A 21,108-nucleotide genomic window follows, 5' to 3' on the forward strand; every position below is an offset into this window, starting at 1 on the left:
TATTAAGATTATTTTGTTAAGAGTGAGCACAAAAAACAACCTAATACTGAATCTTAAACTCCTAGAAAAAGGAGAGCAAGACAAACCCAAAGCTTGTACAAGGGAGGAAATTATAACGATCAGAGAAGAAATCAATGCAATGGAGACTAAGGGAACGATACAAAAAATCAATGAATCAATGGTTTTTCAAAAGAAGAAATAAAATTGATAAATCCTTAGCCAACCTTATCAAAAAAGGAAAGAAAAGGCTCAAATCCATGCAATTAGGAATGAAAAAGGTGAAGTCACAACAGACCCAGCAGAAATCCAGAGGATCATCAATACCTACTTTGAGAAACTGTACTCTAATAAAATGGAAAACACACAAGAAATGGACAGATTCCTAGATACACATGAATTACCCAAGTTGAACGAAGAAGACCTAAAAATTCTAAACACCACAATTACAACCCGTAAAATTGAAAACGTAATTAAAAATTTACCAACAAAGAAAAGCACAGGTCCTCATGGCTTCACTGCTTAATTCACAAGACATTGAGAGAAGAAATATTGTCTCTACATTTTAAACTTTTCAATGAAATTGAAAGGGAAGCAATGCTTCCAAATACATTCCTGGAAGAAAGTGTTACTTTGATTTCAAAACCAGGGAAAGACCAAACAAAAAAGAGGCCAATCTCCCTAATGAACATAGATGCAAAAGTACTCAATAAACTACTGGCAAAGAGAATACAGAGGGTCATCAAGAAGATCATACACCAAGCCAGCCACCAGGACAGGCTTGCCACCCGTCACCAGGACAGGGTAAAGAGGATCCCCCCCGCCCCCGGCAGGCCCACCAGCTGATGGCTGGGCCACGCAGGCACCTCCAACAACACTCCCTCCTGGACTCTGGCCTTTTCGCTGTGCAGCTACTTGGTTACACACTGCAGAGGCACAGGGAGACATAAAAGCCATTGTCCTGAGTGCCAGAAGTGAACAACAGAGAGAGTGCCTGTCTCAGGCTCCCTGATGAAAACAAGCTCACTGGAAAAGTGAAGGGAATCTCTGCAATAAAGGCACACCAGACAACCATGATTGGAAAGTTGGAGGGATCATCAGCTCCCATCGGAAACTGGACTTTCTTCAGGGGAAAAGCAGCTGGAACCTGCAGTAGAAACTTGCAGAGTGCAACCCTGCAGGACAGGGGGCTCAACTTGGGACTTGCAACCAAAACTCTGCCTGAATCTCATGGGTCTGGGACTAGCTTACTGAGACTCATTGACTTATAACTGCACACTGCTGCCCACGTTGTCTATTGTGACAGCAGAGACACACCTTGAAGGAGGCCTTTTATTTTTTAGAGGTGATAGATTAATAACTACCACAAATTGTCATTCTCTAAGGGGTATTTGATGCTATGGTGTTGCTGATTGTATCACTTGGGCTAAGATGTTGTGATTGATCTAAACAGTTTTCCTTCCTGGTATAATGAAAATGAGATAGCCTCAGAGTCATTAGAGACTCAAAACCAAAAGACCAGCTATATATCTGGTAGACACCTCTGAGAAGCAATCATTCCATACGAGTTTTAAATACATCAACAAAGATACTTACAATAAACTTCATAATATCAACCCAGGAAATAAACCAAGGACAGTACAAAAGAAAAAAAAAAAGAGAAGGCATTAAAGCAAGTCACAAACCCAGACTTCCACCCCACAAAAGGCAATTTCTGGGGGGAAATGAGGTGCAAAAGTCTGATAATCAACCGCCTGGACACCCTGAACTGATAGCACAGGAAGTAACAAAACACATGAATGAGGCTCTAGAAAAATTCAAAGCAGAAATAATCTCCCAGATAACTACAGAGATGGTGAGCAAAGTGAAAGACATGATTAGAGGCTCTAGAACAGAAACTGATAAAAAAAAATAGATGAGCTCAGAAACATGCTGGAAGCCATGAATGCCCAGCATAAGAAAGAAATGGAAACCATTATCACCAGCATAAGAAAGAAATGGAATCCATGAAATAGATTCAAACAGATATCCAGGAGATTAAAAACTCCATTGAAAGTATGCACAGCAGATTAAGGGACTGTGAAGATAGAATACCAGATATACAAGACAGGATTGTGGTCAATGACCATGAAAATGGAGATTTCTTCATAATACTAAGGGACCACGAGAAATCAATCCAGCAGTTGCTAGATGATGCAAAGAAGAATAACATAAGACTGACAGGAGTCCACCAAAAAACAGGAGAGAGTACAATTGACATTAAAAAAACCTGTTCACAGAAGTAATAGTAGAAAACTTCCCAGACAGAGGTAGAAAGTTGGACATACAGATAACTGAGGCATATAGAACTCCAACTCATCACGATCAAAAAAATCTACACCTAGACATATAATACTCAAGATCCCAAAAACCCAACAGAACAACAAAATCCTACAAGCAGAGAAAAGAAACAAATCACCTACAAAGGAAAGCCCATCAAAATCACAGCAAACTTCTCAACACAAACCTTTAAGGTAAGGAGAGCCTGGAATTAAGTATTTCAAGCCCTAAAAGAAAATAACTTCTAACCTAGACTGTTGTATCCGGCAAAATTATCTCTCAAAATTGATGGGGAAATTAGATACTTCCACAACAAAGAACACCTGAGAAATTTCATGAACACAGAACCAGCACTCCAAACAATTCTAAACAATATCCTAGAAAAAGACAATGAAGGTCACAATTCCATGAGGCCCAACAGAGGGAAACCACCAGGCAATGTAAGAAACTAAAGGGAAAGGGGGAAAAATATGAAATAAAAGAGTCAACAAAAGTAAAACATCGTGACAAGCATGAGTCAGTATCTATCAATTATAACCATCAATGTTAATGGCCTCAATTCACCAATCAAAAGAAATAGACTGACAGAATGGATTAAGAAGCAAAATCCAGCAATATGGTGTATAGAAGAAACACACCTAACTCAAAAAGAAATTCATAGACTGAAAGTAAAAGGATGGAAAATGGCTTTCTACATGACAGGAACACAGGAAAAAGCAGGGTAGCAATCTTATTTGCAGATAAAGTAGATTTCAAATCAAAACTAATTAAGAGAAACAAAGATGGTCATTACATCCTTGTGAAGGGAACAATCCAAGAGGAAGAGATGACAATCATAAATATAAATGCACCAAATACGAATGTCCCCAACTATACAAAACAAATATTAATGGACATGAAAAACCAAAGAAGCACTAATACAGTTGTCATGGGGGACCTTAATACCCAACTATCACAAATAGACACATCATCTAGACAAAAAATTAACAACGAAATTTTAGAACTGAACCAAGCTATTGAACAAATGGACTTAATAGATATTTACAGAGTGTTGCAACCCACAAAATCAGAATACACATTCTTTTCAGCTGCACGTGGGTCATTCTCCAAAACAGACCACAAGCTACCTCACAGGACATGTCTAAGTCAATGTAAAAGAACTGAAATTACCCCCTGTATATTATCAGACCATAGTGCAATAAAATTGGAGATCAATAACACGAGAAACTGCAAAACTCCCACAAACACCTGGAAATTGAATAACACCCTCCTGAACAACCAATGGGTCACAGAGGAAATTAAAGAAGAAATTAAGACAGTTTCTACAAGCAAATGATAATGCCAGTTCAACATATAGGAATCTGTGGGACACAATAAAAGCAGTTCTACACAGGAAATTCATAGCAATGAATGCCCATATTAGGAAAACAGAGAGAACTCAGATAAATAACCTAATGCAGAACCTCAAACTCCTAGAAAAAGAAGAGCATAACAAACCCAAAGCCTGCACAAGAGAGGAAATTATAAAGATCAGAGCAGAAATCAATGCAATAGAGACTAAGAGAACGATACAAAAAATTAATGAACGAAAGAGTTGGTGTTTTGAAAGAATAAATAAAATCGATTAACCTTTAGCCAACCTTATCAAAAAAAGGAAAGAAAAGACTCAAATCCATGCAATTAAGAACAAAAAAGGGGAAGTCACAACAGAACAAGCAGAAATCCAGAGTATCATCAATACCTACTTCGAGAACCTCTACTCTACTAAAATGGAAAACACAGAAGAAATGGACAGATTCCTAGATACATACAATTTGCCAAAGTTAAATGAAGAAGATATAGAAATTCTAAACACCCCAATTACAATGAGTGAAATTGAAAATGTAATAAAAAATTTACCAACAAAGAAAAGCCTAGGTCCTGATGGCTTCACTGCTGAATTCTACAAGACATTTAAAGAAGAACTAATGCCATTACTCTTTAAACTCATCAAGGAAATTGAAAGGGAAGCAAGACTTCCAAACTCATTCCTGGAAGCAAGTGTGACTTTGATTCCAAAACCAGGGAAAGACCCAACCCAAAAAGAGAACTACAGGCCAATCTCCCTAATGAACATAGATGCAAAAATCCTCAACAAGATACTGGCAAACAGAATACAGAGTGCCATCAAGAAGATCATACACCCTGACCAAGTTGGATTTATCCAAGGGATGCAAGGATGGTTCAATATTCATAAATCAATAAATGTAATACACTATATTAACAGAGTCAAGGACAAAAACCATATGATCATCTCAATAGATGCAAAAACGGCATGTGACAAAATCCAACACCCATTCATGATAAAAAAAAAAACCCCTGCAGAAAATTGGAATAGAAGGTCTTTATCTCAATAAGGCCATCTATGAAAAACCAACAGCCAACATCATACTAAATGGTCAAAAACTGAAAACTTTCACACTAAAATCAGGAATAAGACTAGGATGCCCACTATCATCACTCCTGTTCAATATAGTTCTGGGAACATTAGCCACAGCAATTAGAAAAGAGAAAGAAATAAAAGGAATAAAGATAGGAAAGGAAGCACTTAAACTCTCATTATTTGCTGATGATATGATACTTTACATAGAAGCCCAAAAAACTCTACCAAAAGACTTCTAGACTTAATTGACAGATTCAGTAGAGTAGCTGGATATAAGGTCAACACTCTAAAAACAATAGCCTTCTTATACACAAATAGCAGACTCATTGAGAGAGAAATTAGGGAAACAATTCCTTTTACAACAGCATCCAAAAAAAGAAATATCTAGGAATCAATCTAATAAAGGAAGCAAAAGACCTCTACACTGAAAACTATAGCACCCTGAAAAAGGAGATCCAGGAGGATATAAGAAAATGGAAAGACATCCCTTGTTCCTGGGTAGGAAGAATCAATATCATGAAAATGGCCATACTTCCAAAACTGCTATATAGATTTAATGCAATGCCAATTGAGATTCCCACAATATACTTCAAAGAACTAGAGAAAACAATCCAAAAATTCATTTGGAACCAGAAGAGACCTAGAATATAAAAGCAATTCTGGGCAACAGAGACATGGCTGGGGGTATCATAAAACCCAACTTGAAGCTATACTACAAAGCTACTGTGATAAAAACAGCATGGTACTGGCAAAGAAACAGACCCAAGGATCAGTGGAATAGATTAGAAGATGCAGAAACAACTTCAGACATACTCAGCCACCTCATCTTTGACAAAGGAGCCAACCACCCTCATTGGAGGAAAGATAGCCTTTTGTAATATATGGTGTTGGAAAAACTGGATTTCAACCTGTCAGAGATTAAAACTAGACCTATATCTATCACCATGCACTAAACTAAGATCAAAGTGGATTAAAGATCTAAATATTAAGACAAAAACACTAAACTTGCTGGAAGATAAGTTAGGTAGAACTCTTGAAGATACTGGCATAGGAAAAGACTTTATGAACAAAATCTCAGTAGCATGGGAACTAGCAGAAAGAATCAAGAACTGGGATTTCATCTTATTAAAAAGCTTCTGCACTGCAAGAGAAACCACCAACAGAGCTAACAGAAAACCTACAATGTGGGAAAAATTTTTTAGCAGCTGTAACTCAGACAAAGGCTACTACTACCTAGAATATATAAAGAACTGAAAAAAATAAGATCCCCCCAAATTCAAAGACCCAATTCAAAAACGGGCATCTGAAATGAACAGACATTTCTCAGACAAAGAAGTAAAAGCAGCAAATAAACATATGAAAAAAAGTTCAACATCACTTGTCATTTGAGAGATGCAGATGAAAACAACACTGAGATTCCACCTCACCCTAGAAAGAATGGCTGCTATCAAGAAATCAACCAGTAACAAATGCAGGCAGGGGTGTTGAGAGAAAGGAACCCTTCTCGTTTGTTGGTGGGAGTGCAGACTGGTGCAACCACTATGGAAATCAGTGTGGAGATACCTCAAAGAACTAGGGCTGGAGGTCCCATTTCACCCAGCTATTCCCCTGCTGGATATTTTCCCAAAAGAATTAAAAGAATCATACCACAGAGATACATGTGTACCCATGTTTATTGCTGCACAGTTTGTAATAGCTAAAGCTTGGAAACAGCCCAAGTGCCCATCAACTGGAAACTGGATAAAGAAGATGTGGGTTTTTTTGTATAAAATGGAGTATTACTCAGCCATAAAGAATGAGAAACTAGAGACGTTTATAGCTCAATGGATGCATATTGAGGCCATAGTCTTCAGTGAAATAAATAGTACACACGTGTAAATACCGAATAGTTTCTCAGGTGTGAGACACTGAAAGGATTACAATGATTAAATGATTAAAATGGGTTAAAACGAATAATTGATAATTTGAAATAGGATACACATATGTAAATACAGAAATTTCTCTGGTTTGAAAAACTAAAAGTGTAAGTAAGGATCAACATGTATAATTGAAATTGTGAAATAGGAAGAAAACATCTAAAGGAGTATGGGAAGTGGGAGGGATAGGGGAAAGGAAAGAAGGGAAAAGAAAAAAATATGAGAAAAGGAAAAAAATGGAAACAAAGTGTTTGTAAATAGGGAAAGGTGGAGCGGGTGAACGGAGGGCAGGGGAATGGGGAAAAAATAAGAACGAAGATGCATCATGTAAAGGTACAGGATCCCAATGATGAATGTAAGTGTACTGTATACCTAAAATGTACCAATAAAGTTAATGGTAAGAAAATATTATTTTGTTAAGACCTGAAAACTTTCAAGATGTATTTTTCTATTTTAACCAGTAATTCTAGAATACTAAAAGAAGACTGGGCTCATATTCTCTCCCTGAGAATCTTGGCTCAGGTAACTGATGCTTTTGCTTCATGTCTCCATTTTTTTCTTCAGTAGGCAGTTGAAAGTTACTCCTTTTAAGATTAAATGGTCAGGTATGAAGACAGTCATTTAGGACAGTGGTTTATGGAGATGGAATTAATACTGATTCTTCTTCCCAACCCTGCTTGTCACTACACAAGAATAACAGAATGCCAGCTCATACTGAAGTCATTCCCTGTCATTTCATCATTTTTCAGGAAGGAAACTTGTGCAATGAGCCAGTCTTCAGACCCCAATAGCAAGGTGTTTATTTTCTAATCCCCTATTAAGGAAAATTTCCATATTTTACTAAAGAAATTGTATGATAATATATAATCGGGTTCTACATTTAACTTAACATTTCAAGTAATGAAGAAGTTAAAAAGTTTAGTTCAAACTCCTCTTAATCTTTATTTAAAAAAAGACTCAAAACGACTAGTTAATGCTGTAGATTTCTAGTTTTAGCCTGAAAATTAAATACAAGCTTCTCACGCATGACCTTGGGCAGCCATCCTTGATTAAATATGAGCCACTATAAACTGAGATGGTGAATAAAGGGTCATTTCAAGCTTGACTTTATTTTTAAAAGTCAGAATTTGAGAATATATTAGAGGAAATGATACTTAAAAATAGTATGTGTATGATATATACATACATATATATGTATAGAATTAGGTAGTGAGCTATTGATCCTGATCCTGGTTGGTACCAATTCATTGTGATTTGTGAAGGATCATGAAAAAGTGTGGAAAAAAGACCTCTTGAGATTTTAAAATGGTACATTTCTAAGTGACATTTACCACCTTTTATAACAAATAAACTATATTATGCTATGAAGAATCTTTGCATTCATTATAAATAAAGATAAAGGCATAGACTCAGACTGCCATATATTTAGAAAAAAGTATTACTGCTAGAAAAAATTAAACATTACTACTAAAATTATATCAATAAATCACTAAAAGAATTATATACCTTTCCAAGAAAGAGATTAATGTTAACATTAGTAATCATGATCAATGCTGCTTTCATGTGAAGTTATTAATAAGCATTTTAAAGGCCATTCATTTATCTGTGTTGCACATGGAGCAAAAGAGCTAGGCAAAGTTGAAAAAATACAATTTCAAACCCACTGTTTTGACTTAAGTTTTCTGTAACAAGGCTCTTTACATTTAATTTAATATTAAGGATAAAGAGCCAGATAAAATCACTAGAACATTTCAACACAACCAAAATCTGGTGGTTGCTTTTTTTCACTTGAAAAATTTCATTCCAGGGAAAGATGCTTTATTTTGGTCAGGGAATGTTATTCATCACAAGTGCCAGCAATAACTATAATTAGTTAAAACTACAGGAGAAATATTTATACCAAAGTCAGAAAGGAAACAAGAATTAATTATAATGTTTCATTTAATGGAAGAGAAGTGAGAAAGAGAGGTAAAATATGACTAGGGGCTTAAAAGGACTAGCAAAATTAAGTTTCTTTGATTGCAAATGGGATTTTCTTTATTTTCCTTTTTTTGTTTGCTTTTTTTAGACAGGGTCTCTGTGTAATTCAGGCTGGCCTTGAACTCACTATGTAATCCAGGTCATCCTCGAACTCAGGTGATCCTCCTGCCTCAACCTCTGAAGGGCTGGGATTACAGACATGCACCACCATACCCAGTTGGGATTTTCATACTGGTCAAATTGGATACTCATTGAGAAAGAATGAGCAATGCATGTAGTTGTTACAGTTGTAAACAGAGATGATTGGGTGACAGGAGATTAATATTCCTATCTACCTGTCTAGTTTATATGTGAGATACAGAATAAAAAGGGATTAAAAAATCAAGACTCGAGAACAAGCTTGTCTGGCTTTGTATCTTGGTTCCCTGGGATGTGGCACTTTGGATATGTGTTAATATGGCTCAGTGTCTCCTTCTGTAACATGGATTTGTAAATAGGGTTTTTGTGAGAGTTAAATGAATTAATGCATCTAAAACATTTAGCTTGGTTCAAAGTATGTGCTATTTACTTTATTTATTTATTTATTTATTTATTTATTTATTTATTTGGTACCAGGGGTTGAACTCGGGTCCTTGCACTTGCGCAGCAGGCGGCAAAACCACTGAGCTAAATCCCCGACCCTATTTGTTTATTTTTATTAATCTCTTCTCTAGAGATGAAAATCCAGGCATATGCTATTTAATTGTTCTTGCTATTATTCTCTTCTCTTCTAGAGATGAAAATTCAGCCAATGGACTGCCTTATTTTACTCTGGGAATCTTTAAGACTTGATGAGAGGTAAGTATATGGCGGAAATATGTCATAGGAGGAGACTCTAAAATTAAGTATAAGTTGATCTAAGAATTAATGAAAAATTCAATGTATCACTTATCATAATTAAAGACCTTATGAGTCCTCTTATCTAATCAGAAGTGTCACAAATGCAAATATTTTATGACATACAGAGGTTTGCAATATATGCTGAATCAGTCTTCCATATGCTAGTACATAGTAGTGCAATAAAATCTGCCAGCTAAAATAGCTATTTGTAATTTTTCATTGATTTTTCAATAAGCCTAGGTTCAAGAAGGCAGCTAGTAAAGGACAGCTTATATTTTATTTCCACTGTATTAATGCTATCTCAGTATCGATACTAAATTACTAATGATATTGAATAAGTTATTTTAAACACAAAAAGGAGTACATTTACTTCTTAGTTTACCAAGTTGAATATCTTCACACTGTGTATCATATATCACTTGCCAACATCCAGGTAGGTCAGTGTCAGAGATTTGAAGAGCTACAAGCTCTCATTATGATAGAACACTGCCAAACACTTTCTCAATTTAATAAAGTGTGAAATTTTGCAGCTTTCCTACATATTGCAAGAAAATTCTCTGTCATAAATGCTGCTTAAGATAAAAGTAATTATTATTTATACACTGGCATTTAATTTTTCAGAATCTCAATCCAACATGACATTAAGATAACAATAATAATTACAATTATTATTAGTGTCAAACATTTATTAAATGCTTTCTATGTGCCAAACACTTTTCAAAATACTATTCATGGGGGCTGGGGATTTAGCTCAGTGGTTCCAAAGCCTGCCTTGCAAGCAAGGTCTCGAGTTCGATCCCCAGTACCAAAAAAATCCCCAAAACTATTCATGTGTAATTGCATCTAATCCTCATTTCAACGCTATGAGAATTGTGCTGTTATAATCCTCAGGTGATAGACTAAAAAATTAAAGTAAAACTTAAAATAATGATGATGATAATAATAATGATAATGATAATAATAATAATAATAATAATAATAATAATTTTTAAAAATGTGCCAAACAACCACAGAGTAAATGGTATAGCTGGGATTTAAAACCTGGCAGTCATTTGTTATATTATATCACATCCATGAAGTGGTTCCCAAAATTTTATTTTGGCCAAATGCAGAACTGCTTGGGGGATGCTACATTGTGTGTGCAGATATTTGTACTCTTAGAAATGCAATGAAAACATAATACATGACCATCTTGTTCTGAAGAATGCGAGGGACTCTTTTGGGTATGCAAAGCTGGAAGATGTCATTCTTTTGAGCTCATTATACTACGTAATACCACACTGACACTCAAGTCTTAATGAGGTGGAGAACTCACTTGAAAGATTCATGCCAGGGTTTGGGTCCAAGTGGAATCTTGATCAAACTAAAGGTCTATAAAATGACTGAGTTTTTGAAACCTTCATGTATTCCTGGGCCGACTACACAGAGTCACACCCAGATTTTTGACCTCATCCATTAACTGCACCACTGAGCCCTCAAATAAATTGGATGGGATGTATCACACTATTGTAGTTCCAACATAAGTGCAGTTCAATGAGGTTGAAAGTACTGTTGATGAAAACACCTCTCTTTGCGTTTGTACTGATACCAAGAACTGGGGACATAAGAACATGGTTCTGAGTGAAAGCCACCAGCTTCTAAGCTGTGAGGGTCCAGATCTATTTCTGAACTGGGAGATCAGATCAACCCCTCTTTGACTGAGCACAACTGTACTGAAACACAAGGAGCTAGAAGATGCACATTTGAAGTTATAAAATCCAAAGTTTAAATCCAGACTCTGTTACTTCATTTAAATAGGTTAACTTACTTTGGCTTCAATTTCTTTTGAAAATTGGAAATATGTCTCAAAGAGATTTGAAATGACTATGGAGTACAATATTAACACAATGGGCTGACATTTTTGTTTCAGTAAAAAAATCTCATATAAAAAGTTACTTTCTTCTTTGCAGCTAATACAATGTCTTCTAGCAATTAGGCATTTAAAAAGACAATTCCCTCAGACCGTTAGGGCCCATTCTCAGCTTTGCCTGGAGTAAAGAAAGGGCATGAAAGAATCAATAGACGATTAGCCATCAAACTTTTTCTCCTTATATATATCCTGAGGAATACACATGAATTAGGCTAATAATATGTATGTAGATAAGTTTCTAATTTTTTTCTTTTTGTAAAATGGAAGCTTCCTAAGAACAAGGCTTCCTCTGGCTTACTGAAAGGAACGACACAGCATCAAATAAACTAGAATATTGTATAATAGCAAACATGAAAGACACTTAGGAAAAAAGTTTTTGGAAGCAGATTACCAATATGAGCTTTGCTATCTTGCATTTCAGTTTTTAAAAGTTTAGGAATTAAAAAAGTGAAACAATGTTAAAATAAATCATTTCAGAAAGGAAATACATGTACATTTTCTTTCTATAACGAGGATTTGTGCTGTGTGCAACTCATGATTTATTAAGTTCAATGACATCCAACCACATACCGAACATGAAAGGCAACTTCCCAAACAGCACTGTCATGTGACTATCTTGGAAGGTATGATATTTGGCAAAGTAAATGTATTTTCTATAATTTAATCACTTCTTTCTTAGAAAAACTAGGTAGGTTTCAGGAACATAATGCCTTATGCCAAACTCTGATTTTTACATTGATATTTATGATGGTTATAAATGATCGTGATATCAATTCAAATCCAAGAGTAACAAAGACAAGCCATGGAATAAAGCATGCTGCAACTCTAACATATCCTACTTGAATAGAATTGTATTCTCATGAGGAAAGCCCTCTTGTCTTTCATATTTCTATGTTGTTTGAGTTCTGATTCACTCTCCTTAGCAGAGAGGTTCAGACAGGCACTCCAGGGTCTTTATGAAAGGGACAGGAGAATGGTAAACTGTACATTTCTAGGAACTCTATTCAGAGAGGCAAATTTAGTTTTTCTTCGATAGGATTCAAAAGTCTAAATTTTTCTTAAAAGACATGAGGTGATTCTTAGGCCAAGGGTTCCGGGGACCACTTCTTGAGAAACATAATATTGTTAGACAAATTTAGAATGGGATAGAGCAGAAATGATTCTGTTTAAATGTGAAACAAAAGTCGAGGTTCCAGTTAACATCTCATAGGGAACATTAAGCCAGTCCCAGTGGATAATGCTTGAAACTTCTGTGTGAGCAAAAGGCGCTGCATGCTAATTTTTTTCAGTTATAAATAAAAATCAGCTGGGTGTTGAATAATTTATGGCTTCCTGCAAAGCTGAATTTGAAAACATCAAGCTAGCAGCCTGTGCCGTTGCAGCCCAAGCATGGCCAGCTGCCATGCACGCGTATCTGTTACTTTTTTTGGAGATTATCTCCACATGCTGTATTATCTGGCTTTCCACATTAGCAAGTAACACGAAACACAATCAATATCACAGAGGCCACAACACAATTAAAGACAAAGACAAGTCATCTATAGCTTGCTGGTACAGAAACCTGAAGGGAATAAGGTATTGTCCACTTATTATGGAAGCCAATTCTGGTTAGAAATAAAGATAAATTTGATAGTTATTGACTCACTGGAGGTCCCTTCAAAAAAATACTCAACTTCCAATCAAGACAGCAGTTGATAATAGAATTTAAGAAATCAAAGTCATAAAACAATTACATTTTATAAGTCAGTTGGGCTAGAATGTTGGAAGTATGAGATTCCTTTGAGAGGAATTTAATTACCTTTTAAAAAAGATATAAACATTGTGTATACTGGGATTTACATGTCAAGTTTTTAAATTTTAAATTACTTCCCACTGAGTAAAATGGAAAATGTTGACTTTTTTCTCAGAACTTCATATGCTACCCTTTCCCAAATGACTCATGTATGTTGGGTCCTGGTAGTTCTCATTCACCTATCAAACAGACACTGAATTTATTAATGTTGGCTTAAAGCACAAATAAAAAAATTCTCAAGCAAAAGTGGTGTTTGATAACCCAAATCTGAGTAATGCTTTCTCCAATGCTTTCATTGATGATTTTTTTCACCCATTAATTTTTATTCCCTTCAGATTTTGCTCTTGAGGATTATAGCATTTAACATTTAATTCCTTAAAAACCAAAAACCAAAAACCAAAAAAAATCAAAAACCAAAAACCAAAAACCTAAACGCACCTCCTGTGTGTTCTGGTTCCCAGATGCCTTCACCAGGCAGGGGCTGCTGTAATGAGAAAACTTTGCTCTCTGCGGGCCTTAAAGTAGATTCTAGTCTGTGGAATTTGTGAATTCTGTCTCTGACAAGAATAGTATTGCCCCTCTCCTCATGTTCTGCACCCTCTCTGGCATCAGATCGACCAAGATCCTTTTTCTGGACTACGTTTGCAATCTCAGCTACCAGGTCTGACTCTGATTCTGCCTTTTCTGTAGGGTTATATTTGTGCACATGAACAACATCTTCCCTTTCTCCTAGCAGCTTGGAAAGTAGTGAATAGAAATCACCTGTAGAAAAAGAGAAGAGATAAAGAGGTGGAGGGTTGATAAAATCACAAAATTTATAAAATTTGGTGCCTTAAATACATCATCTCTTGACTCTTCACAGTGAGAGACAGTGTTGCTTTCAGACGTTCAAACATAGGAGAAAGAAAAGTAAAGAAAATTTCCCAGAACAGTGGGAGAATAATATACCCTTACTTTTCATTTTACATACCTTATATTTATTTCCCTTATTTCATGAGTCCATATATTATGGCCATTTTCATATTAGTAGAAACAAAATAATGCATGTGCGATTGCATGGAACATTTCAACAAATGGCTTTCACAACATAGTTAAACTGATATGGAAGTTGAGAGTTTATCAGATTTTTAAAATAAAATAACAGCTATGTTAGAGTTAGAGAAAATCTATCTTCACAGGCAAACTCTTTGAAGTTGTTTTTTAAAACCTATGAGAGTGTATGAATTTACATATATAGTTTTAGGGCAATCCTATGAAACATAATACATCTATTAGCTATCCATTCTTTTGGCAATCGAGAAGTCAAAGTCTCATTATTTTGTTAGTAGTGCTGCTACAAATAATTCCAGTTGTTCCTTTTAAACACAAATTCCAGGAGAATAATTTGGTGAGCAAAGACTACTTTTAAATCAGTTTGAAACATGGAAGATTTTGGCAAACTCAGACCATTAGAATGACTCTTCACAAAATGAATTTGATGCCCTCTGTATGTTAAAGTGTGAACTTGGATATAATAATCCAACTCCATGAAAGCAAATTATTTATAAAATATGATCACAGATACAATACATCTACATAAAATTCAAGAAGCATTTTAATCCTCATCACTGACATCTATGGCTTTAAATTCTTTTTTATCAATTGTGTGAATGGGAAACTAGCACTCTCATGGGAATCCCTAATTCCTCCTTTTCTCATCCATTCTAACTGCTGCTAATGAAGAAAATACTTCTGGCTACAGACTCTTGCTGCCTACATTTTAATTACATTTATAGCACCATCAGATAACATGTATAAAACCTTCATTCACGGCTATTAGGAAATGAAAATGTTAGCTGGTTTAGGTATGATACATTCTGTTGATGAATATAGGATCAAGAGCCTGGTGGGAGAAGGATATGACATCTTTCCAAAACGATGCTGAGAGATTCTGTCATGTTTACAAATTGTGTTGGCTTAGTGATTCAAAGTAGGTTTTCTATTCTTGCCTGTGAAATCAGCTTATCCCAGGTGAAATCTTCAATTAGGAAATAATTACCAGGTAATAGGACTGATCTCGTACTAACAACAAAACAAATTTTAATTCTACCAAATTGGCTAGGCCACAGTGGCATTCTATCTCTCAGAAGAAAAATTAATCTATTTTCCCCAAATTCTTCTGTCCCCTGAGAATAAACAGTTTAACATGTTCATACCTTGAGACATCTTATATAGAGAATAAAACACAAGATTATTTCAAGAATGAGATAGAAAAACACAATTTACATACCTGAATTGGTGCCATTAGGCTAATATTGATGGAGGAATACAGGCTCAGAACTTTGCATAGTCATTCAGCTTTTCAGTAAAAATCTAAATGCTGAGTTAAAATACCAAATGTAGAGCACTCCAGTTCCTTTGAAATCATCATTTAAAATTATCATTGGGTTAGAGAAGTAAAAATTGTTAAAATTATGTAATTGGCCCGGCTGCTCACAGGTTGTGTTGAGCTTGTGAGAACAGCTGCAAACATCTCATATGAGCACGCGAGAGAGGCCACTAGATGCCATCTTACAAGCTCATGCACAAGCCAGAAAGCTTAATTTGATCTTTCTTCTTCTGGTTTGCTGGATAGATGAAATCCTGAAATGTTAACTATTTTTCTTGACATTTCTACACTGAATGGAGTAGAACACAACCGGGGAAGTTGGTTCTGATCCCTGGGCCATTTCTCAACTTAAGATCTTGCTGTTCAGTTTATACTACAGCCATATCAGAATTCTACTTTCTTTAATGTCAGCTCTAAGAAGGTATCACTTCCCTCACAGTGGGGATTTTCTTTTGAAATTCAGGAGCTGAGTTTACTTCTTAATGGATACATTTCTCTGTTGTAACCTGTCCACAGGAAGACTGTAGTCAATACATACACATCATAACAATTTGTATGAAACTGTGTTAAAGAATAATTACTAGTTTTCATGATGTGAAAAAATAGTTTTTTGTTGTCTTCAATAGTTTCCATTTCCCACTGTCATAATACTTTACACGTATGATCAAATTCTATATAATGAGCTAAAACAGTTTTTATACATTTAAATTATCCCCAGAGAGGTATAAATTGCAAGATATAAATGTGGTTTTATGTAAAGAAAATAAAAACCTCTCATTTCTGGTTCACTGTCATATTCCCAGTGATTAGAATTGTTCTTATCATAGTAGATACTTAATAAACAATTTGAGAAAGAAAAATAACTTATTGAAATGTCAGCCTTTGCTTCTGTATCAGTAGAGATAAATTTTTTTGCTCCATGGTTTTATACTGCAGTGAGTTCCCATTTAACCTCCTCTTTATAAATCCTTATGGAATGCAGAAATGTGGCCTTTTCAGTAATTTGACTGAGGCAGTTTGGTATTTAAAAAACACATGGTGTGGCACCTCATGTGCTGAGAAAAGAAATGCAGCATAGTGCACGAAAAAGCAAACACTACTAGCTAACTCTAAGTTTGTAATTGTGTGCTTGCATTAACTGCTTTATGTGTCAGTGGGGATTTTTCTAGTTAACATGGAACATTTGGGCTGGGGATTTAGCTCAGTGGTGTTGCCGCCTGCCTCACAAGTGTAAGGTCCTGAGTTCAATCCCTGGTACCAAAAAAACAAAACCAAACAAAAACATGGAACATTTGCCATTCCCCATTCCAGGTACAGAAATGTCTCTGGTTTCCTTTTAGGATCATGGTAAGAATAAACTAAAAAAATGGAAATATACATTAAAAAGTGTGCTATGGACTATTGTTTTTAAAATAAATACAATGTATTAAAATTATTGAATGAAAAAAGCAAGTGTCTCTAATTTTTGTTGCAGGTGTTTTACTTTTTAAAATAATCAGAGACCTCTTTGTAATTTTTCAGGATAAAATCTTTGCATTTTCACACAAACCACTAGTACTTCATGACCCAAAACAAACAGCTGTCACTGCTGCTGTTATTTTTATGGTACAGGAGAATATGTAGTATGTCCAGCAGTTAAACCACTGACAAAATATGCCAAGCAACCAAGCTAATGAGATGGGAACCACAACCACGCAACACAACTGAGTAAGGAGAAGGATGTAAGGATGGAAAAATAAAAGAATCCCTTTTAAGATTTTAATATTGTGGTTTATGACTTACTTGTTATTGACTTTTCCTTCTGGTTAAAGATGATTTGCTTTACTGATTGTTTACTTATTACTAAGTCACTCATTTATTCTATAGCCATAGAAAAATAAAATGCATGCTCCTGATGCTCAGTTCAGGGATTACAAATGAAATGACCTTTATTATTTTTTCCTCTTCTAGGACTCATCTGTTCAAAAAATAGAAATGAGCTTTTCTGTCTCTCAAGCAAAAAAAAAAAATTACTTAGAAGATAGATGATTTTTATAACTACTATACACACAGATCTTTATCAGAAAGCCCAACTGTGTGATAAATGAGTGCTCACATCTTCCTATTTCATTATTAAGAAACCAATTCAAAACACCTTTCAGTCAGCTTTCCAGAATCTGGGGTGGGGGGAGTATTTAGAACTGTGTCTGATCGATGAGTTCAATAAATAAAGACTTTTGAGCTGCTCATAAATCATAATAAACCAATACATTTTTAGTGAATGCAACTAAAATCAAGATATCTTTTTAAAAAATTGCAGTCCCAGCATCACCGAGAATGCTTAGAATTAGCTAAGATAATACTAAAACCACTTATTCTTTTTTTACAGGATCAAGAGTTTTATTCTGAACAAGGCAAAGAAATACAAATTTTAACTACTTAAGTTCTGCCATTGTTTCATTTTTCCCATAAACTGTTTACCAATCATTTCAGAAAGTATGGTACACTATTGTGTTTTTAACTTGGAACTTTGTACCCTTGGTTCTGCTTATTTGATAAAACATGCCAATGGTAATTCATTTTTGTTAGCATAAAACCACTGTGAAATTATTCTGTTTCACAGAAGGTGTTTGAAGACCTTTAACTGTCTGGGGTCATGGAGTGTTTTCCCTCTACAAATTGTATTTTTGTCATCTTCTCCCTGCCTTGGGAATACAGTAGCTCACTCTGACCTTTGAGTAGAAAGATTGATTATGTGAGGGCACAAAATCTACAATGACAAGAGTTGGGGGTGAACTGAATAAAACATGTGAAAGGCTCTTTCTGCAGCAAAAGAAATGTTGTCTGAGCATAATGCACAATAACAAAGACATATTAGTATTGCCAATTTTGACTTTCAATTCTGTCTTGAGTTTTTACACACATTGGATCTTTCCAATACAAATGACATAAATATCAGCACTATATCTCTACTTTGAATTTTAAACAACAAAAACACTCAATTTCAGAACTTCTAGAAGTGGCTCAATTTCAACTGCATACAATCTTGCTTGCAGTTGGCAACATTAGACCAAACAATGTTGATAGGAAGCTCCAGCTCTACCTCTGGTATACTGCATATGAAAAAAAAGCTTATAAAACATCAGAGGTGAAGGATATCTGTGTGTATGTCTATGTGCCTGGTCTGGAAGAACTCAACACTACTTCCACATTCCACATATTTTCCAAGGATTCATTTCCTCACCCAGAATCACTGTCTAATTGAGATTACTATTAGACTTATTATACCTAAAACACATAGAGGTAATTCTTCACTCACAATCTTTTAAAAAGGTGGCAACACTTCCCTTATGAATATCTCTCAGTGGTTTTTTTTTTTTGCATGGAGACAGACATAATCAACTGTACACAGATAAGTTCACCTATATACAAAGAGGCTATTTTAACATTTTTAGAGATGTACGTAAGTTATGCAGCCATTAAAAATAAGTCTTGTCAATAATTTTTACCATTGGAGGAAGTGTGCAAGATATAGTATTTTTAAAAAGAGAATACAAAACTATATAGACATTATGATTCAAAAATTGTTAAAATAATGTGCATATATATGTTATATATACATCTAAATATATGTGTAATAGATATTTCACAAACAGATATACATAAACACATTTCAGGAGGATAATAATTTTTCACTTAGTCATATTCTGTATAGTTACTTTCCATAAATGAATGTTATTTTTTAAAAAATCAGTCAAAATAAACATTTAAAAATTTTTTGTAGATTTCTTTAAAGATTTTAAAAAATGTTATGAATTGTTGAACAATCTAGGACAACCTAATGAATAAAATTGTCATATAATGCTTCTTTGGTGTCTTGATAATTACATTTTTTCTTTTGGTACCAAGGCTCGAACTCAAGACCTTGCACTTGCCAGGCAGGCTAAATCCCTGGCCAATAATTACATCTTTTGAGATGGAGTCTGAGACACATGTGCCTAACTAACACTGAACTTGGTTCCACAGCAAAGAGATGTAAAGATACTGCAAAAAGTGTGTTTGTGAGTAAAACACAGGCTGGGGCAACACTACATGGATTTATAAAGTTTTCAAGTTGATCATTAATTTCTCATCAAGATTAATATTCTGGCACCATTTTAATAGATACCAAATTTAGTGCTAAGAATTTCAAAGAAAATAAAATACTGATCTTTCTTCTGTAGAAACGAGAAAACCAAAGATAATAAGATAAACCTGTGTTAAAATGTTCGTTGGGTTTCTTTGGATTATTGTTCTCTTTGTTGGAGATACTCTCTCCTTCCTTTCCGTCTGTGCACAGCTACATTTCTTATTTTTTGCTATCTTAGTAAAGGTCATTCATTCTAGTATATTTATTACATATATTGACCTTTGTCTTCCTGCCAGCTTGCCAATGTATTAAGATAGAAGGTTTTATATATGTATGATATAAATACAAATATAAATATAAATGTGTACATATGTATTATCAAGGAAAAACTATATTATTTGCAGAACAATCTGTACCAACTGGTGGGTAGAGTTTACCTTTGAGTACACGTCCTCTGATGCCTTTTTCTTCCTTATAACTATTCTATTTCCTATTAGAGTTGACATCTTTGGTGGGTGGGACCAATATAGATGGCTATCTCCTAGTTTGTGACTAGCATGACTGAAATAATTTGGGATTTTTATTTATTGAGTTAAAATATTTTAAAAATTAATATAATCTGGAGGAACACTTGAACACATATTGTTTTGGCTAGAACACCAAAATAAGGTAAGGGGTTAAGTTTGAGGACTTACTTTAAAAATTAACACACAGAGGATAATTTATTTGAATAATTAGAGCCTACTTGTTAGCTACTTGGTCAATTTGACTTTCCAGGGAATGGATATAAATAGGCATTTTGTGCAAGCAAACATCTCTGAGAACGGAATACTCTTTCAGTAATGAGTAGATTTGTCCTGGGCATTGTAAGGAGATAAATTGATCTCATTAGTGTATCAAATGAAGTTATCTATACAAATGGGCATTTGGTATGTTTCTGAATTTTTCTTTAACTTCTAGGCTGTTGGTCCCCAGAAACCAGTAGTTTAATACACAGACTACACTGACCACTGAAATGGCTTTGGGGAGGTATTGTCTTCACAGCATAAAGGAGTTTACTGGGTGATCAACAAATTTCAACATGTGAATACCACAGCTTATTGTCTACAATATGAAAACTGAGTTAGAATAATGTATTTTTCCTTTCCAAGTTATTTATATAATTTTATTTACAGCAGTTTTATTCATAAGTAAAAGAAAATAGACTAATTTCATGTGTTCATATCATACACTTCTCAGAAGCCAGTTAGAGCTTGGGTACATTTAAATCTTTGTATGGTACAAGCCACAAAAGGGTAAATGTCTAGCAAAATATTAAAGTGTGTGAAAGGTTTGGTTTGCAGGCATATATGATACCTCTTAAATCCTAATCTGGGAAAAAGACATAAATCTAACATTTAAGATAACTTTTGCTCACA

At 34.8% G+C, this 21,108-nt stretch overlaps 1 protein-coding gene across 7 annotated transcripts in view; it reads right to left on the reverse strand.

The window, feature by feature from the left end:
- Window positions 1-21,108, reverse strand: part of Pam (peptidylglycine alpha-amidating monooxygenase) — a 326,641-nt gene that overhangs the window by 39,948 nt on the left and 265,585 nt on the right. For 5 of the 7 annotated variants that reach the window (XM_021255825.2, XM_087180702.1, XM_021255821.2 and 2 more), the window contains exon 15: window positions 13,653-13,976. The exons of the other annotated variants lie outside the window; for them this stretch is intronic. In XM_021255825.2, the coding sequence (XP_021111484.1) occupies window positions 13,653-13,976 (324 nt within the window). The remainder of the gene's footprint in view (window positions 1-13,652; window positions 13,977-21,108) is intronic. 7 annotated transcript variants of the gene reach the window in all.

This window comes from Heterocephalus glaber, unplaced genomic scaffold, assembly GCF_053883595.1.
Source record: "Heterocephalus glaber isolate CG9 unplaced genomic scaffold, H.glaber_assembly_v1.0 deba00001465, whole genome shotgun sequence".
In the NCBI taxonomy this organism is placed as follows: Eukaryota; Metazoa; Chordata; class Mammalia; order Rodentia; family Bathyergidae; genus Heterocephalus; species Heterocephalus glaber.